Consider the following 26,046-nt stretch of genomic DNA (forward strand, 5'->3'; position numbering starts at 1 on the left):
GAATGAAAGAGTATATTAGAACCCCACTAAATCGGTTATCTTTCAAGTCTAGGAAGTGTCCAAAATAGATATGTTAGAAAATTTATAATTGTCTCTCTGTTAATAATTTTTTGATCATGGCTCTCACATCTCTATATCCACGTGTAGTAACTTGAGCTTTGAGATGTTTTTCGAAAGAAAATCACATTTCATCCCTTTTTCTTTTTTGTCCAACTCCATGTATCAAAATTAAATGACGATTATATTAAATTTATATTAATTTTATATTATAAATTATTCAAATCTGCACATAGAGGCCTTATTCAAAAAAAGAGATATCAAATTCAAATTCAACAAGTCAAAAAGCCTTAAGATGCACAAATTTAAATTTGCCTCTCATACAAAAAATATCAAAAAAACCTTAAAATTTTGCATAATATCATTCTGCCCCCAAAATCCAACCACGTGAATTCACGTGACGGATAACTTTGGAAAAACGTATTTTGCCTTCCACCACATGAATTCGTGTGTCAACCACACGAATTCATGTGGTTGACTATCACCTTACATGTCAACCAACTTTTCGAATTTATATTATGCCCATTACACGATTAAAACTCGTATTTTCACCCCGAACCATACAACTTTGTGTAGTCCAAGAAATTTGAAAAATGCATAAAACCTCCCCGTCTGTGATAAATCTCGCCACACAAATTTGTGTAGTCAGCGCGCCATTCGTGCGGTCACTGTCGAATTCGTGTGGTTACATTTCACCTCCCAAACTTTGTTTTTCAAACTTCATTTTAACAACAATCAACTCTACACCTAATCTAACACAAAAACCTTAAGAAAATTTATGAAAATCACCAACAAATCGAGCAATTTCATCAAAATTTTCAAATCGGAACCCTAATGCTAAACAGGTAAATTTCACATCAAATCGCTCAAATCTTGAACTGAAATGCATAAAGAGATGACAATGATTATTTTACTAATCTTTTTGTCCATTTTCATCGTCTAAAACTTATGAAAATCACCTGAGAAAATCGAAGGTGTCAACTGTGTGAAAACGTGTGTTTAGATTTGTTATTTTCGTGTGTTTAACGGCACAATGTGTCGTTTTTGTCGATTTTGATATGAGGGTGTAACATCCCTCCCTAGAAGTACTACCCATCGAAGGAGAAATGTTACGAATTAATATTCGGAGCGTCTATTTTTTTTTTCTTTTTTTAAAATACTTTAAAATAAATGCCTCATTAAAAGTGTTTAGGAAGTATTCCAAGAAAACTGAAAATCTGGAAGCGAACAAAAGATGTATATACTTATATGAAGACTCATCTGAAAGTATCTGAAAACAGGGAGTAATCATATGTAACTGTACCATAATCTCAAAAAGTCAAAAGTCGATAAGAACATGTCACTGTATGCATGTAATATAAACCAGAGATAACCTGCTCCAGCCGGATCTACCTACGTTGACCTGACCCTGCCTAGCAGCTACCTCGATCACATGTACCTGCAATCATGAAAGAAAAGGGAGTGAGTGATAAGAACACTTAGTAAGGGGAAAGAATAAAGTAAACTATTCCTTTTTTTTTCCCTGTTCTAACTCACTTTTGGGACTCAACTTCACATCCTAACCTCTATAAGAGATTGAGGGGGTAATTTAGTTCACTCTTTACTATTTGGGTCATACTTTGTCCCATCTAGTGTCTATTTGATACTTTCTGGAAGCTAACTATAGGGATTTGACACTTTTCTAAGCTTAAACTCTTTTTCTTTCACTACACTATTTCTGAATCTGAATTGAGCTCTACTGCGAGCAGACCCTACTAGGGGTCTATGTCCTACTACGGACGTGTCCTACTACAGACGTGCCCTACTACGGGCGGTGTAGTATAAAGTGCCCCCTCATAGTTTATAGCATGCATGCGAGTCTTATATCTTACTAATTTTGCTTCCATCTAAATTTATTCATAACTCACCAGACATTACTTTTGGGACGACCCCTAAATCTTAAGCCCCAAATTCATTTTCTTGCTTTTCTTTCCTTTTTTCTTTTCTTCTTTTATTTCTTCTTTTTTTTTTCTCCTTTCTTTCCTTTCCTTTCCTTTCCTTTCTTTTCTTTCCTTTCTTCTTCCTTTCTTTCTTTGTTTCTTTCTTTCTTTCCTGCCCAAAACTACGAAATACTGTTCATAGAACAGTCATTTCGCAGAGTAGCCTTCTTTTTCATACAATTTAACAGCCCAAACGGTTTCTAATTCATACAAGCTATATATCATTGAAAAGATGATTCAAAAAGATTTCTAACAAGCTATAATAGCACTCATAATTCATTCAATCAGACAGTCAAAACAGCAGATAAAGTCAGTGGCAAAAACTGCCTCCTCTGTTTATTTGATAAAATAGTCCTTGTGATTCATGCAATATTTAACAATCCAAATGATTCCCAATTCATACAAGCTATATATCACTGAAACGATAATTCAAAGAGCTTTCCAACGAGATATAATAGAACTCATAATTCCATAGATAAGGCAGTCAAAACGTGAGATAAATTCAGTGACAAAACTGCCTCCTCTGTTTATTTAGTAAACCAGTCCTTTCGGTTCATACAAATATTTAACAGTCCAAATGATTTCTAATTCATACAAGCTATATATCATTGGAAAGAGGATTCAAAGAGCTTTCCAACAAGATATAATAGCACTCATAATTCATCAAATAAGGCAGCCAAAACATGGGACGAACGCAGTGGCAAAAAATGTAAATATTATGCAACTTTCTGCCATGAACAAAATCATATACATAAACATCCCAAATAGCAAAACAATATTCCTCAACATCAAAATCATCATTTATAACATAGATCCAAGGAACCAAAGGCTTAAAACATGTCACATATCAAAGATGATATCCCTTACCTTGTTTCAAGCCAAATCTTTACAAGTTGGCTTCCTCCTCTTTGTTTTGTTTCCTTTATCACCAAGACAACTTTAAATCAATACCAAAACACACTAACATATTCACATAACATGCATATAAACATAGATGAAAGGGAAAGAAAGGAGATCTTTGGTTACCAAAGCTTCCAAGGTGTTTCTTTTTTTTTTCTTTTTATTTTATCTTCCAATATCTATTCAATTTCTTCCTTTGGCTTCAAGAAACAAAAGAAAAGAACATGACGAAGGCTGGCTGCTGGAGCTTTACGGGAGAAGATGTAAAATGATGGAAAAGTCTTCTCTTTCTCTTTATATCTAAAGTCTTATCTCTTTCTCTTTTTCTCTTTCTCTTTATATATATATATATACATATAAACACACATATACATGTAAAACAAATATATGTACTTAAAATGGAAAATATCTCTAAATAGAGTCAAAAGACATAAATACCCCTGGAACATACCTGAGGGCATTACAGAGGGGCATTTTCGTCTCTGCATGAATTTAGGGTATTTTTGTTTAAAATTTAAATACAAAGGTAATTTCATTTTGCCCCTTTAACTTTGGGGCAATTTAATTAATTTCCCTTTTTACTAGGCCAAATGACTATTTCTTACCCAAGGTTTAATCTAATTTTAAAAGAATATTTGTAATAATTTAAAAACTTAAATATTTGTATATAAATTAATTTTTATTAAAATTTTTAGTTAAATATAGATAAAATTGTTATTTTGTCATTAAATCTTAAAACCTTAACCAGAATAGTAGTGGCCCGAGAAGGAAAACAAATCCTAGGGATAAAATATTAATTTTTCTAACTTTGAGAATAGAGATAAAGTGTTAGTTTTAAAACCTTGGGGGGGAGGGGAGGATGACATTAACTTTTAGGGTTTTAATGTTTAATAATAAAATAACGATTTTACCCTTATCTATAACATAAAAATTTAACAAAAGTTACCTACAAATAAGTGTTTGGATTTTTGAATTATCACAAATATACTTTTGAGATTAAGTTAAAAACTTGAGTGTAAAAATAATCTTTTGGCTTTTTATAATTTTCACTACAAAAATGTCAGTCACTTGTAATTTTGAAATTGTAGTCACATTAATTTTAAGGGTGGCAAAATGGACTAGTGAATTATAATCATGCTATATCAAAAAAATAATATAATATAGGCCAAATGACTATTTCCCACCCAAGATTTGGTGTAAATCCAATTTTCTATCCACTAACTTTTAAAAATTAAATATTCATTTGTCTATTAAATTTTATTGTTATTGTCAAGGGTTAAATCACCATTTAAAACTTTTATTTAAACTCATATTTTAAGAGTATCTCTTAAGTTTTGAAAAACTGTTTTTTCCCTCAAATTATCTTTTTTCTTTAAGTTTTAAAATCTGCTATTTTCCCTAAATCCTAGGATTTCCTTGGCAAATTTTCAAAACCCCCCACATATTTTTTTCTATGCTTGTTGCCACCCCAAGGTTTTGAAATATTGTTGCCACACATCTCAATCTCTTATTTCATTCGTTAATGTCTTTCTAGCATCGTCCCCTCAGTCTCTAAGCACTAATCTGCCAAAGGGCGAGCCATCGTCAAACCTAATACCAGTCTTCAATGAGTACGCTCTTTCCCAACGACCTTCAAAAGCAATTTTTGTTCTTCTTCGTGTTGTTGTTAACAGCCTCCTTCTAAGTTTCTTGTCGTCGTTGTTCACTAAGATCGAGCAAGTTTAGTGTACACTACTTCGTCGGTGCCAACCTTCCTCCCAAGTGACTCCCATTGGCACAAAATAGGGTCAAAATCAAGCGAGATCTCTCACTCACTTTCAATCCCATTTTGCACTGATGGGAGTCACTATGGGAAGGACAAGGATGTCAATGCTCAATCTCAAAGGAGAAGCACGCCAATGACGAAGGAGTAGGACGCTGGCAACAATTGAAAATTGAAACTAAAGAGAGGTGAAATTAGAATTTTTCAAAAAATAGGGGGGCACATAGATGGAAAAAATATGAGAATTGAAACCTTAGATTTAGGAGGGAAAAGTTATTTTTTAAACTTGAAAAATATGAGGTTAGGGAGCAAAAATAAAATTTTAAAACTTAAAAGTAATCAAAAATATAAGTTTAAATAAAATTTTTAAATGATGATTTTACTTTTGACAATAACCATAAAATTTAATGAACGAGTAAGTATTTAAATTTTTAAAAGTTAATAAATAGAAAATTAAATTTGCATCAAAACTTCGGAAAAAAATGGTCATTTGGCTTATAATATAATATGATTTTGCTTCATTCATACATAACATATACAATTGATCGTGTCGAATCTATCAACAATGACATTCATATCATTATTAAAGTGACACAACACTCTTAACATGTTCTATCATACGAGTTAAACATGTCATGTCAACCATGGCATGACATGTTTAGTTTGAGCCGATTAAGTTATTTTGTAAGTTATTTTATAAGAAAATACATAATAATTGTAATTGAGCCGATTAAGTAAAATCATAATATATTATATGATATTTTATTCATATATTATAATAAAAATGTAATTAAGTTTTGTTTTGTTGTTACGATTATAAATATTACAATAACATTCTTATAGAATTACCATATGAATAATATTGTAGGATTGCAAATATATATATTTTTTAAATGCATTAGGGGCAAATGAATATTATCCTTCTATCTTGTTTTGTAAATTATCATATTCACATTCATGTATTTTTAAAATATAATTATATCTCCAATAATTTATAATACGACATTTATATCTTTAATTTATTATGTCTTATTTAGTTTTTTGAGGATGTAATTGTTATTTTACAAATTATTGAGCATTATGTTAAAATTTTAAAATTTCAAAAATACCTCCAAACTTTTTTGAATTTAAAATCTCCCCTTAAAATTTTCATTACCATCCCTAAAATTTTCAAAAAATATAATTTACTAGCAAATATATAATTATGTGTTATTGACACCTTATTTATATTTGTGCTATAATTTGTTATTATTTTAATTAAAATTAATATAAAATAGGGTACATAATTATTTTAAAATATTTTGAGAGTAAAATTTTATTTAATTTGAGACATTTTTGTCTTTTTAACAATTTAAAAAAAATATAAAGTTTTATTAACAAATTTAATAGATAAATAACAATTTAAGTTAAAATATGAGATTCCGTTATTTCATCAAACCTCAGTGAAAAATAGTGAAAAATGTAAAATAAATATTTATTAATATTAAGATTTAAAAGAATAAATTTTATTTGTCAAATTAGCACTCAAAAACCTACCGGTATAATATGATTTTTTTAATTTCAGGTTTTGAAACATGATATAAGATAACATCTGTATATACATATAAATGTTCTAATTACTTGGGCAAAATACTTTATTTTTATATATAATTTTTTACTATTTTCTAAATTACTTAATACATTCAGATTTCCTCAAATAATACACAGTTGCTGCGCACTGTTAATAAAACTGTTCAATTGCACCTAACAGTACTGGACTAGCATGCAATTCCGAAGTTCTATTTATGTGATTTAAAAAACTCAAAATTTTATCCATAAATTTTTAAAATAAATAAAATTTATTAGTTTTAAAGATAAAATTATTATTTAATTAATAATACTAAAAAATATAAAAATTTATAATATTTTCTCTCCAAAACCTCGAAAATTAATAATTTTCCTTATGATTAAATTTTGAAGAGCGATATTTCTCCCATAGGGTTTCAATTTTTCAGGCAAACCTCTTCCTCTCTGACAATCAACACCCTTCAACTGTCTCTCACCCTTTTCCAGTCTCATCCTCGCTAGAGAAGACGAATATTCGTTTAGACGAAGTCGAATCATCTTGTTCCAAACGAATCAAATAAGATGATTCTCGTCTTCATCGATTCCAGATAAATCGACAAAGAAGAGAAATCATCTTCGTCAAGAAATTTAAGGCATTGGAGCAAAAATCAACATGACACCGAAGTAGAAATCGACAAAGATGCGAACCATTTCTCGATGAAGACGAGAATCATCTTAGTAGATTCGTCTATATGAAAACGATTTATCTTTGTCTAGACGAATACTCATCTTATTCAATGAAGATAAGACCATAAGAAAGGAGAGAGACAGTCGGAGGGTACCGATTGCCAGAGAGGGAGAGGTTTGCATGAAAAATTGAAATTGCTAGGGGGGGAATGCAACTTTTCAAAGTTTAATCATAAAAGAAATTGTTAGTTTTTAAAATTTAGGGAAAAAAATAATATAAATTTTTATATAAATGTATATTTACTACATAATTTATGCGGATATTTTATCATTTCATTTTTAAGGGTAAAACTATCATTTTAACTTTATCCTAATAGAAATCATCGTATTAACAACTCATGGGTGGGACTTTGGAGATGCATCAAACATTGGGTGGGAATAAGTCTCTGGCCTAATATGTGGCTCCAAGTTGGTTTTACCGAGAAGCTTTAATATCCACAAATAGTATTTTATTTTCATTTATTTGTCATGAAATTGGGATAAAAATTTGTCATTGAAACGAGTTCTATTAAACACTGGATTATGCATCTATTATAATGTTTTTAACTATTAATCTTAAAAATTAACGATTGATTTTGTTAGATAAATAAAAAAATTATTTATTTTAAACTTAAATATTGAAACTCTACTATTTCATCGAACATTGGATGAGAAATAGCCATTTGCATCGTTTTGCTACACCTAGGTGACATTGTTGTCAAACCATGGGTAGGGCAAACAACCCACATTAACTATGAATGTGGTGGTGGTGACTGTTTGGTGTGGGAAGGTCTTGTTGCAAAACTTTAAATCATAAACCTTAAACTGATATGTAATTTTGAATTTTTTTATAATTATTATTTTTATAAAAGATTTTTCTTGATAATTATTTATAAATATATTCGGAGGGTTTATTGTATACAAATGTTAGCCAACTCTTCAGCGGCTATACAAGGATAACCAAGCAAATATATAATGACAATTTTGCCATCATCCCTAACATTCCAATACTTATGAAAATCCAAACAGCCTGCTGCATCGTTCGACTCTCACTTTCAACAAGCATTTCGGGCAATGCTCATGGAAAAAAACACGATATCCAATAAGAAAATTCTCTCAATCCAAGTATTTAATAATATATTTGGTTTGTCTATTGTCTTTATTAACAACTGATTAGATTTTAAGGTCTATTGTTGTTGAAATCAAATGCAGAGGTTGGGCTGGCATGATTTAGTCTAGTGGGCGAATCACACCCACTATACTTAAAAATATTTTTTTGCCCTCATAGTATTGAACAAAATTTTTTGAAATTGTTTTTTTTTTTTTTTTTTTGGTTGGATACAGAGGATAGTAAACCTCTACAAGTGACAACACGATTATGTATATTGGTGATAATTAAATAAGACAAGATATACCAAGGCTTGTGGAGTCGTTGAGCCTTCATTTGACTATAGACCTAAGGTAATAGTACATCCGCATAATAATGAAGATTGAAGGTTTTATCATACGGTTATTCAACACTATAATAACTTTATCATATTGTAACACTCTAGGTCCAATAACCCGGTCCACTGTTAAGATATTATTCACTTTGGACACACAGTCCATCATGAGTTTGCTTCTGGGCTTTACAACCCAAAACGCGTCTTAACAGTTAAGAAGCTCACAGACTATTTAACCAATTCAATTCTCCCACCACTAACCAATGTGGGATCCAAAGACAGAGCACACACAGACCCAACATCTCTCCTGTGCTTTGTCGATGTGGGATTCACCTAGGGGTATCACACATATTATGTGTGCTCTTGAGTAAAATAATACTAGGATTTTAGACGTTTTAGTATTAACCATCTTAAGCACTTATAGATTATTTATTATCAAACTACATATTGATTTTTTTTTTCAAATTTCTCCACCTTAATTAAATTCTTGGATTAAATATGGTTTAACTTTGTGCAAAAACTAAAAGGTTGAACATGATTTTTTTTATTTACCAAAAATTACTTTGCACAAAAACTCTTAGATACAGAGGTTAAATTGTTAAACACTATTTTAATGACTATATTCATATAATTTATAGAGTATTCGTAAAAATTATTTTGATAAAAATCGTTAAAGCCCTCCAATAAAGTTAATTTAATTAATTATCTTTTATATAAAAATATTTTTAAGGCCAAACTACTATTTCCCACCCAAGGTTTAGTGAAAAGACATTTCCCACTCGTTAATATTAAAAAAACATAAATACTTACCTATTTATTAAAATTTACTGTTAGTGTTAAAGGTTAAAATATCATTTACTAAAAATATTTAAAAAAACTAAAAATTTATTATATTTTTTCTCAAATTTAAAAATCTAACAATTTTCATCACCCAAGATTTGAAAAGTGATTAAATCCCCCTTAGGGTTTTCTTCTCCTCTCTAGCCACTTTCATTCTGATCGACTGCTAGCCTTTCCCACCCATCTTTCCTTTCTAGTCGTCTCTCTTGGTGTTGACCTGTCGTCGTGATGATTCGTTTGGATGATGAATAATTCACCTAAATGAATCATCTTCGTCTGGACGACAAACGATTTGTCATCATCTAAATGAAGATGAAGGGTTGACCGACTTCATCTTCATCTAGATGATGACGACTTGTCATCGTCCAAATAAAGAAGATTTGTTTGAATGAATCGAAATGACGATGAGTGATGAAATTTCAACATCGAAAGACATGGTTGAGAAGGAGAGATGAGTGAGAAGGGTAGCTTGTTCGCTGAAATGGAGGTGATTAGAGAAGAGAAGAAAATTCTGGGGGATTTAATCATTTTTCAAACTTTGAATAAAAAAAAAATATTAGATTTTTAAATCTAGTGGTGACATATGATAAATTTTTAATTTTTTAAATATTTTTATTAAATAATATTTTTACCTTTAATTCTAATAATAAATTTTAATAGATAGGTGAATATTTAAAATTTTTTAAATTAACATATGAGAATTAGTTTTTCCACTAGACTTTGGGTGGGAAATAGTGCTTTAACCTATTTTTAAATGAATATTTAAGAAACAAAACTAGAAAAGAGCATCTTCAATACGGCAAGATAATATTCCCGTTGTACGTGCGTTGTAACGGCCCCGGTAACTCCGTCTTTCGACCAACTTTCAATTTCAACGGCGTCACTGTCCGTAAATCCCCGTTGAAAATATATAAGTAAAAACAGAATTTAACGTAAAACAGATAAAACAAAAATAAGAAAACACTAAGGTATTACTTTTCTTTTTGATTCTCTTACAAGATCTGGTCGCATTTAGCTTCCTCAATCAATTCGAGTCTTGAGTTCAACCTCCAAGATTCATTTCAAGGTCAGCTCTTTCTCTTCTTTTCAGCTAATTTCTTTTCTGTTTTGTGTTCTTCTTGAACGTGATTAGGTTTTTGCTTGTATTTCATTGGGTTGTTTACGCGTTTTTAATCTTTCTGTTTGTATTTGTGTGCTGGAACCCCTTGATTTTTCAATGATTGGTGCTTTTTAATCTGGGTCTTGTTGTTATCTTTCTTGGTATGTTTCGTTTAGATCTGTTCTTGAAGTTGTGAGATAATTCTGCTGTTTGGTGTTGGAAAGCCCTAGTTTTCTGTTTATTGGTGAGAAATTTGAGGATGCTGGGAATTGGAAATTCATAATTTTGGATCTTATATGTAGATTTGTATGTTTTGGGTATTGGTTTGGATTTTGAGGTAATGACTAGATAAACTTGTTAGGTTAATTAGTTTCATTTTGTGCTAATAATATGCTTTATAGTATTCTTTTTCAGTTTTAAATGGTGCAAAAGGTTCTTTTTATTTCCTTTTTTTTCTTTCTTTGGTCACTATATATAATTATTTAACCATAACAATCGTGTGATGATGCACTAACATGCCATGTTAATGTGTTAATGTTTATTAAATAAATACTCGTGCCTGTATCTATCGTGAGTGGGATGTAGATTTTGATTATTGAATCTTGATTCAAAACAGAATGACTATTATAATCATTGTTTGAGAAGCTTCGACTGGGATTAGATCTACAAGCTATTTTATTCATTGGGGTTCGGATTTTTGTATATAAGAATCATTTGATCGAATTATACGCATCTTAATTATTTTTATATGTTATATTTGTTGATTTTAAGTATATATGTTTCATTTGACTGGATTCAGACATTTTATTCACAGGATTTTTTAAACTTAAATTGAATGGAGGGAGTTGGAGGCGACGGCGCCTCAGTTGCATCACCTGTCTCTCAATGGGGACATGATGCTTGGAGGATGTATCAGTATTACCTAGATAAGACTACCCCACATATGACTTATAGGTGGATTGGAACTCTTGTTGTTGTTGTGATCTACTGTCTGCGGGTTTACTATGTGCAAGGTTTTTACATCATTTCCTATGGTCTTGGGATATATCTTCTGAATCTACTAATTGGGTTTTTGTCGCCTCTGGTTGATCCTGAGATTGAAGTTTCTGAAGGGCCTATATTGCCAACAAAGGGTTCAGATGAATTCAAGCCTTTCATCCGCCGACTCCCGGAGTTTAAATTCTGGTAAACAAGAATTTTTTTTTTAATAATGTTGATGACAGCAGTTGCATTTTTCAAATCTAGTGGGGAGATCTCTTTAACATTGTGGTTCCTACTTCACATAGTGGATGATTGAAGTCCTCTTCATTACTTTATAGATTACTTTGATATTTTTGGTAGTTTTGTGTTTTATTCTCTCCACTTATGAAGGCAGACAGTAAAATCATCATGTGGGATTGACCAGATGGATTTTAACTTATAAAATTAGGTGTGTGGGATGTGGTTGTGTTTTGAAAATATTGAACCTCCTTGGACCTGTTTACATTACATATGATCAAGTTATATGCTCGATCTAATCTGTGAAGTTAGTCATCCAAGGACCCATTGGGAGCTTCCTGCTGCTTATCCTTGTTGGTAACGTATATAATGTGGAGTCTTCTACTGTGAGCAGTATTTCTTAAAGGCTTAAGTTCTCTTACCCCAATTGTTTGATAAGTGACAATGTGGAGTCTTCTACTGTGAGCAGTATTTCTATGCTTGATGAAATGGTTATATAGTAGTATTATGTTTAGTATGTGTAGTTCTAAAGGATTTGTTTTTCCATAGTGTTTTAGCTATGCTCTTCTAGTAAATTCTTATTTTTTAATAATCATTGGCAGTTTTTTTAAAGGCAGACTTGACATGGCACCTTAGAGCGTTCTATAGTGCTTAGAACACTAGAAAGTTTCACAGAAGACATGATGAGGGAGCCTAGCCAATTAGTAAATGTGATGTTTGTCGGCCTAAAGAAATGTACTTTACAATGCATGATAAACCATTTTTATATCAAGTTGTGTGTCTGTGAGGTTATTTGCCTTACATTTTTCTTGTACTGTTTGTTTGAGAATAACATATTGATCTGCTGCTGTTTTTTTCCAGGTATGTCATGACCAAGGCTTTCTGCATAGCATTTGTTATGACATTCTTTTCTGTATTTGATGTTCCTGTGTTTTGGCCTATATTGCTTTGTTACTGGATTGTTCTGTTTGTTCTTACAATGAGGCGCCAAATTGCACACATGATAAAATACAAATACATCCCATTCAACATTGGAAAGCAGGTAAGCTCCAATCACTCAATGACGGTGGCCAGAGATTTCCTCTGATAGGACTGTAAAGTAACCAATCTGTTTTTTTTTTTCTTTTTTTGGCTGACTAAATTACAGAAATATGGTGGTAAGAAACCTTCAACAAGTGGTGGTGGCCCCCGTGGTGACTGAAGCATAGCTGATTCATAAATAGAAGGGACCAGATGTGGGAAAATTGATGATAATTGATTTTTTCCCCCTTTCAAAGTTCATTTGGTTCTTACATATATTTTGAAGTTCAGTTGTGCCTGAGGTGTGCCGATGTTGCAGAAGTGAAACTTTAATGTTTATACTCATGTTATGAAGATTCAATTTAGATTTCAAGATTGTTGGCAATGTAATTTGCAGGACCCAGTTTCATGAATGATTAAGTGGGAAATTTTTCATGTGCTAGTTATGCCAAAATGTAATGTTAGCAAAAACTTCTTTAAAAGACTTACTGACATATTAGGGAGTATGCTTATTCTGTACATTTACTTGCTTCATGACATTGCACTTTTACCTTCACCTTGAATGTGGAATGGTTTCAACTTACATTAGGACTCATATTATATATTAATTTTTGAAAAACCCCTAACCTGTGGATTTGAAGTTCAAGTGCTCCTATTATCCTTTGGAGGATCAACCCCACATGGCTTGAGGCTAAGCTGAGCTCATTCAAAGTATGGTTATTCTGAGCCTTACATGCAAATGCGATTATATAAGTTAGCATCCTTCTATTTTTTATCTTATATTTAATAATTTTTTTTTATGATAGTTTTCTTCTCTTAAATTAGGATTTATAAACTAATTTTAATTGTCATTCATAATGATCTGAGAATTTTATTTATAAATATTACATTTAATTTATTTAATAACATAAAATTATAAAGAACTTTTTAGAAAATAATTAAAATAAATTAAAAATTAAAAATTAAAAATTAAAAAATGATAATTCATAAAGGGGATAAAGACTCACTGCGGGTGTGTACGGACCACAAGTTTGGCGCGTTTTAAGAAATTCTTCAAACCAAACTAAAAAGGAGATTCAGAACAAAATTTAAATTAGAATAAACTATTTTAGATTTTAATTTAAATCAAACCAAACTGAAAAAATAAAGTTTTGTCTAGTTTGGATATATAGTTTGAACAAATTAAAAATATTTTACTTATAAATATTTCATACTTTATAAATAATAATTGAATTATAGTTATTTATGATATAAAATATACATGCAAAATGAACATGAGATGTATTTTCGACAACAATACAATTTTTTCAATTTGAATTTGAGAACATGAAAAATATTATAATTTGATTGAATAAAATTATAATATCATTGGCCATGAGAGTACAAATTATGTTGAAAAGAATAATATGATTGAATTTATTTATTTATTTTAGAAATATACATCAAGGGCAAGACATTGCATAATTTTTAGAATTTCTACTTCAAATAATCATTTATGCAGTGTAGATATTATTTTAGTTTATACTGCTTCAAAAGCTTACACCATTAAACCTGTAAGATAAAATAGACCAAACAAATGAAGTTCATGAAAAGTAATGTGCATATATTAAGAGTCCTATAGTAAGTTGAAACCATTCCACATTCAAGGTGAAGGTAAAAGTGCAATGTCATGAAGCATGTAAGTGTACAGAATAAGCATATTCCCTGATATGTCAGTGAGTTCTTTTAAAGAACATTTTGCTGACATTACACTATGATATAACTAGCACATGAAATTTTTCCCACTGAATCTTTCATGAAGTTGGGTCCTGCAAATTGCATTGCCAACAACCTTGAAATCTAAATTGAATCTTCATAACATGAGTATAAACATTAAAGTTTCACTTCTACAATACCCGCATACCTCAGGCACAACTGAACTTTAAAATATATCTAAGAACCATATGAACTTTGAAAGGGGAAAAAATCAATTATCATCAATTTTCCCATAGCCTACCAATTTCCCACATCTGGTCCCTTCTATTTATGAATCAGCTATGCTTCAGTCGCCACGGGGGCCGCCACCACTTGTTGAAGGTTTCTTACCACCATATTTCTGTAATTTAGTCAACCAAAAAAAATAATAATAACAGATTGGTAACTTTACAGTCCTGTCAGAGGAAATCTCTTGCCACAGTCATTGAGTGATTGAAGCTTACCTGCTTTCCAATGTTGAATGGGATGTATTTGTATGTTATCATGTGTGCAATTTGGCGCCTCATTGTAAGAACAAACAGAACAATCCAGTAACAAAGCAATATAGGCCAAAACACAGGAACATCAAATACAGAAAAGAATGCCATAACAAATGCTATGCGAAAAGCCTTTGTCATGGCGTACCTGGAAGAACACAGCAGCAGATCAATTTCTCAAACAAACAGTACAAGAAAAATGTAAGGCAAACAACCTCCCAAAGACACAACTTGATATAAAAATGGTTTATCATGCATTGTAAATTACATTTCTTTAGGCCCACAACATCACATTTACTAATTGGCTAGGCTCCCTCATCATGTCTTCTGTGAAACTTTCTATTGCTCTAAGCACTATAGAACCCTTTAAGGTGTCATGTCAAGTCTGCCTTTAAAAAAATTGCTGATGATTATTAAAAATAAGAATTTACTAGAAGAGAACAGCTAAAACTATGGAAAAACAAATCGTTTAGAACTGCACATACTAAACATAATACTACCAAATAACCATTTCATCAAGCATAGAAATACTGCTCACAGTAGAAGATTCCACATTATATATGCTACCAACAAGGATTAGTAGCAGGAAGCTCCTAATGGGTTCTTGGATGACTAACTTCACAGATTGGATCGAGCAAATAACTTGATCATATGTAGGGTAAACAGGTCCAAGGAGGTTCTAAATTTTCAAAACACAACCACATCTCACACACCTAAATTTTATAAGTTAAAATCCATCTACTCAATCCCATGTGATGATTTTAGTGTCTGCCTTCATAAGTGGAGAGAATAAAACACAGAACTACGAAAAATATCAAAGTAATCTATATAGTAACGAAGAGGACTTCAATCATCCGCTATGTGAAGTAGGAACCACAATGTTAAAAGATCTCCCCGCTAGAATTGAAAAATGCGACTGCTGTCATAAACATTAACAAAAGGAAAAATTCTTGTTTTCCATAATTTAAACTCTGGGAGTCGGCGGATGAAAGGCTTGAATTCATCTGAACCCTTTGTTGGCAATAAAGACCCTTCAGAAACTTTAAGCTCAGGATCAACCAGGGGCGACAAAAACCCAATTAGCAGATTCAGAAGATAGATCCCAAGACCATAGGAAATGATGTAAAAACCTTGCACATAATAAACCAGTAGACAGTAGATCACAACAATAACAAGAGTTCCAATCCACCTGTAAGTCATATGTGGGGTGGTCTTATCTAGGCAATACTGATACATCCTACAAGCATCATGTCCCCATTCAGGAACAGGTGATGCAACTGAGGCACCGTCGCCTCCAACTCCCTCCATTCCATCTAAGTTTAAAAATTCCTTGAGATGAGTTTGGAAGAAAAAAAAACAGGGGAAAAAGGTGGGGTATAAAAGAGTACGAGTTCAAATCTTTTCTAACGAGTAAATTTTTGATTTACTTACTTATCTGATTTAATATTGGAGAGTTTATTTTGTTCGATATTATTGGTTTACCTCAAAAAGGTAGTCTAGTTCCTCCTTAGATTAAAAAGTGTATATATTTTCAAAATTCAATATCAAATAGATTGCAATAATTCTAATAGTTTATAATATTATATTTATTGTTTAATTTGTTGTATTATGTACAATTAGTTGAGGATGTAATTGTTAATTTTAGAATTATTGAGGGGTGTATTTGAGTTTTAAAAAATTTAAAAACACCCTTAAACTTTTTTGAATTGACAAAACCCCATCTAAAAGTTTTTTAATAACCTGATATTTTGAAAAAATTACAATTCCTTGCAAATATATTATTGTACATTATTAATACCATATCTATCCTTGTAATAATATATTTTAGACATAGTGAAATCTCAATGTAACCCCTTTCAACTTTTGAAAACCCAAACACTCATTCATGAGTAAAATTTTGTAAAAGAATTCAGATAAAGTTAAAGACAAAATCGTTATTTAACAAAAAAAAAATTTAAAATATAAAATTTATTATATTTTTCCTCTAAATTTTAAAAATTAACAATTTCACATATGTCTAAAGTTTTTAAACTTTGAAAAGTAACATTTTTCCCTCCTCAAAACTTAGGGTTTTCTTCCTCCCAACTCCGACCACCATCTCCAACCATTGGCGACGATGCTTTCAGCCCTATTCCTTAAGGAAAAGTCCGACCCTCTCCCCAAGCCACGTTGCTTGGAAGTCCAGATGAAAACAGCTTGGAAATTCAAACAAAAATCATTTGAAAATCTAGACGATTTTCATCTGGACGTCATTATCCAAACGACATCCAAGTGATTCGTTTGAACATCGTTGCTAGACGAAAATGGTCTAAAAATTCAACTTTTGGTGATTGAACTGTGAGAAGACTTTAATGACAACAGTTTAGGGGGAATTTGATAGTCGTCGGAGATAGAGGAGGTTGTCGGAGCGGGTTTGGGGGGAATGTGATTTTTTAAAACTGAAAACCTTTATGCAAAGATAAAATACTAATTTTTAAAACTTAGAGAGAAAATGAAATTAATTATATAATTTTTTAATAATATTATTAAAATGACGATTTTTCTCTTAACTTTTTATGAGTTTTTTAATAAAATTTTATTCATGAATGAGTGTTTAGGTTTTCGAACGTTAGAATGAATCACTTTAAAATTTCACTATACTTTGAGTGAGAACAAGTCTTTTGGCCAATATTTTTTCATAATTTGATACTTTATACTTGTAATAATTTTTTTTTCATAATTATTAATTAAAATTAATACATATTTAGGATAAAAAAGTATTTAATAATATTTTTAAAACAAATGTTATTTTGTATGAAAGTATTTTTTATCTTGTTTTTTAATAATTTTATAATAAATTTATCTAATTTTTTTTTACAAATTTAAATTATTTAATAGACAAGGAGATTTTTTTTTTCAAACTAAGAAAAAGTGAGAATTTTTCTCTTCATCAAATCTTTGTTGAAAAATAATTATTTTGTTTGAACAACAATTTTCAAATGATTCTATTTGATTTTGCATTTTTAACCAAATCAAAAAGTACCCCCGTTCTTTTGAGGAAAAGACCTGTAGCCCTAGTATTCGATTTGAGTATGGGTTTTATACATTCCAGTTCCAGATTTCACCTCCCTCTTTCTTTCTTGTCTCTAGCATCATGGGCAGAGGAAAGGGTCAGCATCGTTTGGATAAAAGGCAAAGGATCATTTTTCACATAAGTTTAAGTCTAAATGTATTCTCAAAGTTATATTCATAAGGTTTAAAAAATTTGAAGTCTTCTCCGTAACATAATTATTGTTAAAATTCTCTATTAAAAACAAAGGTAAAACCATCATTTTATTAATAATATTTAAAAACCCTAAAATCATTATATTTTCTCTTTTAAGTTTTAAAAACTAACAATTTCACATTTATTTAAAGTTTTTTAATTTTGAAAACTTATATTTTCCCTCTAAATTTTTTGTCACCTCTTCGACCATCATCTTTAACTCTGACGACTTCCCCTCTACATTATAAACTGTTGATCAATGCACGTAAATAAATTTCACATGAATCTCTTCATTTGAGATGAAAAGTTTCAACAAGATATGAGCAAAAAGATTCTAAATCTCTTTATTTTTGACAAAAAACCTAGATCTTTTTGTCAATAAAAAAAACTTCATCATTGTCTTTTTCAAATCGCTAGATAAAATGGACAGAAGAAAAGAAAAGAAAATTTAAAGCTTTTTAAAAGGGAAATATAACTTTTTAAAATTAAAAACTTTAATAAAAGTGTAATATTTATTTTTCAAACTTAAAAAATATAATAAATTTTATATATTTTTTAATATTATTAATAAAATAATAATTCTACTCTATTATTAACAGTAAATTTTAAGCTTAATAGGTCAACTGCAGCGGATTCATTATTTTCAAAACCCATAGTGTTACTGCAACTTGGGTGGGAAATAGGCCTTTGGCCATTGGATAAATAGTACCGTTTAGCCAGAGAACACGGCTACCGATCTCGAGAGTCATGGAAACTCGTTCAGCTCGACACCAAATTCTCCTTCCTCCGCTCTTCCCACGCCGTCCTCGACCTTTGCTCGGCCCCCGGAAGGTGGATGCAGTTAGCGGTGCAGCGGGTGCCCGTGGGCAGCTTCGTTCTGGGCCTTGATTTGGTGCCAGTCGCCCCCATTCGGGGCGCCATATCTTTGGAGCAGGACATAACGAAGCCTGAGTGTAGGAGTAGAGTGAAGAAGGTGATGGAAGAGCATGGCGTTAGAGCTTTTGATTTGGTTTTACATGATGGGTCGCCTAATGTTGGTGGAGCTTGGGCTCAGGAAGCTATGAGTCAGAACGCTTTGGTTATTGATTCTGTTAAGCTGGCCACTCAGTTCTTGGCTCCCAAGGGAACTTTTGTTACCAAAGTATGTGCTCTTTAAGAAAAATTCTCTGTTTGTTTTTAGTTTTAAGTATGTGTGCTATTTGATTGATTGGTTAGTTGGTGCTATCATTTGTCTTACTCCTTAGAAATGAAGGGCTAGCATAGCAATTCTATGTGCTTCGTAGGATAAGAAAAGTTTGGGGATTTCTTAAAGAAAATAAATTTCTTCTGTTTTAATTGATGAATTATGATAGGTTTACTGCATTTGTGTAGTATTTGATGGATTTATTTTCCTGTTGGTGTCATAGGTTTTATTTATTTTATTAAAATGGGGGTTAATATTAGCCGTATTAAGGTTTGATTTACTGGACTATGTGGGCTCAATTTCAAATCTGAGTTCACTAAGCTGGTTGAGGGATTTCTGGATTATAAGAATAGTGATATTAAGTATGCTATATTGATATTAGCTTTTGTTTGTTTGATGGGGAAATGGGTTTATATTGCGACAAAATTTTTATTAGACATAATGCTGACTGTCTGTTTATTTATTCTGTGTTAGATTTTCAGGTCACAAGATTACAGTTCTGTCCTATACTGCCTCAAGCAGGTGATGTACTTGTTTATCATTTTTTTTTTTTTCTGTAAAAGTAGGTTATATATCTTGCAGCCAATTTTTTTCCTGATCTTGGCTTTGCTGAACAGTTATTTGAGAAAGGTTGAGGTGGATAAACCAGCCACTAGTAGATCAGCATCAGCTGAGATATACATATTGGGATTAAGGTACAAGGCTCCTGCAAAATTGATCCATGTCTTCTTGATGTCAAACATTTGTTTTAGGGGTCTATAGAACCCCAGCGCAAGGTTAATTACATTATGAAGTTGGGATAAATGACTAATTTTTTCGCTTTAATTTACTTGTTATCTTGTTTTCCTATCATTTGTTATCTTGTTTGTATGAATTATTGATGTAGGTGGTGGATGTTCTAAGAGGAACAAAACAAAAAAGACATCGAGATGGGTGAATTTTTTTCTTTGCTTTCTTGATAAAATTTCAGAAATTCTTCCTGTGGCAATTGAAACGTTTGGTATTTTAAACAATGTTATTGTCATGCAATGTGTCTGCATTAATTAACTGTTCGTTTACTTATTGGTTCTTGCAAATTGAAATCCTATTACAGATATGAAGATGGAGAGTCTATTGTGAGGAAAGTTTCTTCAGCTGCAGATTTCATTTGGTCCAATAATCCTCTTGAGATTCTTGGTTCAGTTACTTCCATATCCTTTGAGGATCCATCCTGTTTGGCTATCAAAGATCATGAATTGACAACAGAGGAGGTTTTTATCTCATTCATACTGATGTTGTTCCAGTATTGATATTCTATTATCATTCTATATAGGTTTTAATTGTTACAAATCTACACGCTGGCTAGGTTAAAGCTCTATGTGATGATTTGCGTGTCTTGGGAAAGCAAGGTTTCAAGCATCTACTGAAGTAAGTGAAGCATGCATACCTTTTACTTGTTTATTCCATTTTCATAATTTAAGGCCAAAGAAGGAAGATAAAAATGTTTTGGTTTGTGTGATGCATGTAATTGATGCCATTAGTAGATAGAATTTATATCGATTAAACATTCTTTTCTGTCATGACAATATTATCATTTAGAGTTGATTTTAATGCTTATGTTGTCATGTAGATGGCGTATGCACTTAAGAAAAGGCTCTATCTCCTTCACAAAAGGTTGCCACACCAACTCCTAGCAATGTCGGAATTGAGGATGAAGATGAGAGAGTACTCAATGAAATGGAGGAACTGACAAATGCCATGGAGCATAGAAAGAAGCGAGAAAAGATGCTTCTTGCAAAAAAAAGGGCCAAGGTTGGTTTTCTTGTTGTGAACTTTCCCTTTGTTTCATGGACACATACAAATTTACACATCTGAATCATGTTAAGATGCGCAGCAAATTCTTTATTGTAACATTGTTGAATTCAAATATTCAATGATAAATATAATATGCTATATAGTACATGAACCCATGTTATCATGATGTACCATATTGCAAAAGTAATTTTGCATCTAAAGAAGGGGGCTCCTTGACATGAGGAGGGACTTGTAAAATATTTACCAAATCACTCCAAATGTGGACATGAATTGCAAGTGTAAATAACAACTAACCAGAAAGACTATTCAAGACTGATTAGCATACTAATTATACATTAGACTAACTATTCATAGTTTCGTCATCTTAATTAATTGAAATACCTTTCTGTTTGTCACTTTTGTTAACTTCAACAGAGTACTTATTTTTGTCTTTGGACATTAACGTTAACACAAGGAAAAAATTTGTAAATCTTCGAAGGTGTCAAGATTCAAGGATAACTTCTCTTTGGGGCCTCCTGTGCTGATTTTATATCTAGAATAACTTATTTATGAATGTAGTTTCAACATTTCTTGTTTTGGTGGCAACTTATTCAGTCTTTGTTAATTTCAAATTGGAATTTGAGTTCATGGTATGCTCCTATTTATACTATTCATTTATATGTGTTTTTGACCTTTTTTTTCTTCTTCTGTCTTTGGATGCTCCAGGACAAGGCACAAAAAGCGACTGGGATGCAAGTAGATGTTATGCAAGATGGTTACATTGATCACGAGTTATTTTCTCTATCTTCCATCAAAGTAGTGTTTTGCCTCTCTTCATTTTCTTTCTTTTGTATGATTGTCTTGCGAATAGATTCTGATTTGCAATGAATAGTGTTATCTCTATGCTACCTTGTTGGTGTTTACATGAATTGAACATTATAGCCCCCTTAACCAAATTACCTTTTTATTCTCCTCCTGTGATTTAATGAAAAAATGGGACAATTTGCCATCCAAGGTAGTCTGAAAAGGTTAATCTTTGCTTTCGTCACAAATTTAATTTCTTAATCATATATGGCACAATAACATTGGCATTGGCTTATTCTTGGTTAAACTTGATTATGGTTATTTAGGGGAAGAAAGATCTTGTTGCTGTTGATTCCATTCAATATGATGATAGCGATGATGAGAATGCTTATGCGGGGGACACTGAAGATGAAAGAATCAACAAGACACTAAAAATTACTCTTCCAGTGATATGGAATCTGATGAAGAACGACGAAGGTAATTCCTTCATAAAATTTCCTATCTACTTATGTATGTAATTGGTACTACCAAATGTCCCTTCAGTCAAATTCTGTTCTTTGATGTTGTAGATATGATGAACAATTGGAAGAGATTCTTGATCAAGCTTATGAAAGCTATGTGGCCAAGAAAGGGGGAAGTGCAAAACAGTGGAAGTGTGCTAAACAAGCCTATGCCCAAGAGGACCAACTTATGGAGGTATGTAGATTTTGGAGCATTCTAAATGTAAATCTGTATGCTGACTGTAGTGCATGTTTGTTTTCCCCTTTTTACTTTTGCTAGCATTTTCTCTTCTGAGTTAGTGAGTGAAATCTTGAGTTACCCTCGTGGCTTAGCATTCTCACTATATTACCTACTGTCTCAAGGATCTTGGAGTGTTCAGTCTTATTTTCCCCTGTTTCTACGAAACTTAATTCGTTATATAGTTTCTGTTGTTATTGTTTGTGGTTTTGAAGATGTTAGGAATGGCACACCTTTTAGGCATAAAACTTTTGGTGATTACATATTTATCTCTTCATTTTGGATGTTCAGGATAGCAACGATGATGAAATTGGTCAGATTGATTTTAATTCAGACAAAGATCAGGGTGATCATGATGTGAATCCTCTAATGGTACCACTTGAAGAGGATATGCTAACGCAAGAGGAAATTACAAATAAGTGGTTTAGTCAGGACGTTTTTGCTGAAGCTGTAGAGGAGGAAAATTTAGGGAAATCTGACAGCGAAGATGAAACGCAGGTAGATAGGCCGAAGGAACGACACTCCATCTGACAAAAGGCCAGTCTCCAATAATTCTCATTTCCAATCATCCAAGGTGGAAGATGATTCTGAGATAGTCCCTGCTCCAGTTACAGATTCAAGTGATGACTCATCTGATGAGTCAGAAGATGAAGATGTTGATACAAAAGCTGAGATATTGGCTTGTGCAAAGAACATGCTTAAGAAAAAACAAAGGGAGCAGATGCTTGATGATGCTTACAATAAGTACATGTTTGATGAGGAGGGCTTGCCTGAATGGGTTTTGGAAGAGGAATGGATGCATCGCTAAGCAATTAAACCTGTTACCAAGGAGGAGATTGCTGCAATGAGAGCACAGTTCAAAGAAATTGATCCCCGGCCTGCCAAGAAGGTTGCAGAGGCCAAAGCCCGAAAGAAGCGGGTTGCCTTGAGGAAGCTTGAGAAGATTTGCAAGAAGGCAAACATTATAGCAGACCAGACAGACATTTCAGACTGCTCAAAGAGGAAACAAATCGAACAATTATACAAGAAAGCTGCACACAAAAGGCCTCTAAAGGAATATGTGGTTGCAAAGAAAGGAGTTCAGGTCAAGGCTGGCAACGGTAAAGTACTTGTTGATCGACGTATGAAAAAAGATGCGAGGATGCAGGGGTCAGGCTAGGGTGGGAAAGGCAGTTCAAAGAAGGGAAAAAATGCCAAGGCTTAAAATGGTAAAGGATCTGTAAAAGCTTCAGGAAAAAAGGGAAACAAAGGATAAAAAGATGAGTTTCCTCAAGACTGAATTCTGAAAGTTCAGAAAGATTTTGGTTATATCAACTTGTTATACACTTTCTAACAAATAATATTTCATTGTAGCTTGTTGTCCTTCTTTAGTCTAGAAGAGCTTTCTATTTCTTTGGTTCTTTTACTGAGACAGTGGAATATCTGAGCTAATTTCAAGCCAAAAAAGATGGAGGTTTTAGTTGGTCAATTTTATGCTCAGTTATCCATATAAAACTGATGAGTATGATTTTTTGTGTCTTGGAATCGGATTGATATTGCAAGTTTATTGGTTGTTACATTAATAATGTGAAACAAAATCCATATCAGCAATGAATAAGAAATCCAACAACATTTTTGCACTTTACATAAAATCTAGGATCCACGGTTACCCAATAATTTGCCAAGATTCTGCGGCTTTAAGCAGATGAGTTACACCAACTGATTGAGGTACTCCTCCACGGTTGTATACTTGATGTCAGGATAAAGCTGTGCAGCGTCGACTCCAAATGATGGTTCAATCTCAAAGTTGGTATGATCTCCCTTCACATAGGCAGACTGCTCAATAGCTAATGTCATATTCTGTGGAGCTGCAGCCGCTGAAACAGGAAAATAGAACTGTCAATCTTGACATTCTTATGAGCATTCTGAGATTCTACAATAAAAGTTATGCTGGAGCCTACTTAAACTAATGGAATTGATGAACACTTAAAGACTTTTAACTCTGAGCTATTTGTCAGTTAATCTTATTATTGACTTTAAGATGCTTACAGATAAAAAGAGAAAGAGAGATCTCCATGATCTTTTATATGGTTAAAAAAAGTGATATTTTCACTAACCTTGAATATTTTTCAGCAGTTGCTCCTCTGAAATGTAGATCCTTTCAAGGGTTTTGCCAATCTTTTTTTCCCACAGACACACAATCATTGAATGAGTAAATGTTGTCAGGGGGTCTGATGTACAAGATTTTGTTCAAGGTTCTCGGATCATCCACTGCTTTGATAGTATAGGTTGCAACATCATCTTCCTTGTTATAAATGACTAGGTCATACCATATGATGAAACTGGTTAGATTCAAGCAATTCTTTTCTGGAAACTGAAATCATCCTACTGAATGCTTCAAACACCAAAAATACATCAATAAAGCACAAACTTATGCTTGTCATTTATAGTTCATATGACAACTTTAGCCCTTGAAAATATTGATCAACTGTTGTGTTAAAATCAGCCAATATAATCATGCTTCCTCAAATTCTTTCTCCAACTCACGTAGTATATAAATAAGATAAATTTAAAACCGTATTCCTAAAGTTAATCTGCTCTTACCTTTTGGAGTCCCATCTCCTAAGATGACCACTTTATCCCTTGGGGGACCTAAGGCACCAGGCTGTGACAAGGTGGAAAGGTAGTGGTCAGCGAAAAAATTGGATGAAACATAGGTGTATGGAATTCCTTCAGCTTCAACAATTCGACGGATTTTGGCCTTCATGGCAAAAGCTGTTTTTGCTGGCTCAACAGGATGGACACGATCAACATCATTTCCAAATTCTGAAGGGAAGAATCTCTGCATAACACAAACACATCCAGAACAAGTTACAGAGTTCATCAGAACTATTACTAAATGCCTCACTGATTGAACACTGCACCTGCTCAACGAGGTAAACTTACAGCACCAGCAGTCAGTGACTGTATACACAATATAGTAAAAGAGACATCGCAAAAATCCATAAATCAACCAAAAAAAAAAAAAAAAGAAAGAAGAAAAGAAAAGAAAACAGAAGTTATTACCTTCAGATTTCCAGCTTCTTTAATTGCAGCGATAATCTTGACTTGATCAAGCAACTAAGCACGAGATATGGTTGCTATCACCACGTCCACTTGCTCTATTGCATTCAACAGAGTTGACTCTCTCACAAGCGCGAATGTCGATTTAGAAGGATTAGAGAGAGTTGACTCTCTCACAAGCGCGAATGTCGGATGTCCGGCTTTGGCACTCGCCTCCACCATGAATTTGCCGATATATCCAGTCCCACCGACAATCAGAATCTTACTTTTCGTTGCCATTATTAAAATTCCGATCAAAACCGGAGCTTTCCCCTCTCTTTCTACAAATGGTAGAAGAACCCTGTACGCTTCTTCCTTCCATTGTTTAATGACGTAATTGCCCTTCGGATTCCATTATCATCTTAAACACATAAAAAAAAATTCATTCTTGACTGGCCTCCAAT

At 32.4% G+C, this 26,046-nt stretch overlaps 2 protein-coding genes and 2 pseudogenes across 2 annotated transcripts; 2 read left to right on the forward strand and 2 right to left on the reverse strand.

Moving 5' to 3' along the window:
• The first annotated feature begins 10,167 nt into the window (after positions 1–10,167).
• Positions 10,168–13,023, forward strand: LOC123215039 (protein RER1B-like). The gene is made up of 4 exons (XM_044635081.1): positions 10,168–10,317; positions 11,165–11,535; positions 12,430–12,610; positions 12,716–13,023. Exons 2-4 carry the CDS (start codon positions 11,186–11,188, stop codon positions 12,767–12,769), a joined length of 585 nt encoding a protein of 194 aa, XP_044491016.1. The 5' UTR covers positions 10,168–10,317; positions 11,165–11,185; the 3' UTR covers positions 12,770–13,023.
• Positions 13,024–14,209: 1,186 nt separating this feature from the next.
• LOC123213597 (protein RER1B-like) lies at positions 14,210–16,142 on the reverse strand. The gene is made up of 3 exons (XM_044633071.1): positions 15,779–16,142; positions 14,787–14,968; positions 14,210–14,683 (listed from the first exon to the last, which is right to left on the reverse strand). Exons 1-3 carry the CDS (start codon positions 16,125–16,127, stop codon positions 14,630–14,632), a joined length of 585 nt encoding a protein of 194 aa, XP_044489006.1. The 5' UTR covers positions 16,128–16,142; the 3' UTR covers positions 14,210–14,629.
• A 2,756-nt stretch (positions 16,143–18,898) lies between these two features.
• LOC123214279 lies at positions 18,899–24,107 on the forward strand (annotated as a pseudogene).
• Positions 24,091–26,034, reverse strand: LOC123214969 (annotated as a pseudogene).
• Positions 26,035–26,046: the final 12 nt, after the last annotated feature.

This window comes from Mangifera indica, chromosome 4, assembly GCF_011075055.1.
Source record: "Mangifera indica cultivar Alphonso chromosome 4, CATAS_Mindica_2.1, whole genome shotgun sequence".
Taxonomy (NCBI): Eukaryota; Viridiplantae; Streptophyta; class Magnoliopsida; order Sapindales; family Anacardiaceae; genus Mangifera; species Mangifera indica.

Excerpts from the sequence above, each read along its gene's own strand:
- LOC123215039 (XM_044635081.1), top strand. The coding sequence starts at position 11,186 with ATGGAGGGAGTTGGAGGCGACGGCGCCTCAGTTGCATCACCTGTCTCT. Across the intron at positions 11,536-12,429 it reads CTCCCGGAGTTTAAATTCTG|GTATGTCATGACCAAGGCTT; the intron begins GTAAACAAGAAT and ends GTTTTTTTCCAG. Across the intron at positions 12,611-12,715 it reads CATTCAACATTGGAAAGCAG|AAATATGGTGGTAAGAAACC; the intron begins GTAAGCTCCAAT and ends ACTAAATTACAG.
- LOC123213597 (XM_044633071.1), bottom strand. The coding sequence starts at position 16,127 with ATGGAGGGAGTTGGAGGCGACGGTGCCTCAGTTGCATCACCTGTTCCT. Across the intron at positions 14,969-15,778 it reads ACTCCCAGAGTTTAAATTAT|GGTACGCCATGACAAAGGCT; the intron begins GGAAAACAAGAA and ends TGTGTTCTTCCA. Across the intron at positions 14,684-14,786 it reads CATTCAACATTGGAAAGCAG|AAATATGGTGGTAAGAAACC; the intron begins GTAAGCTTCAAT and ends ACTAAATTACAG.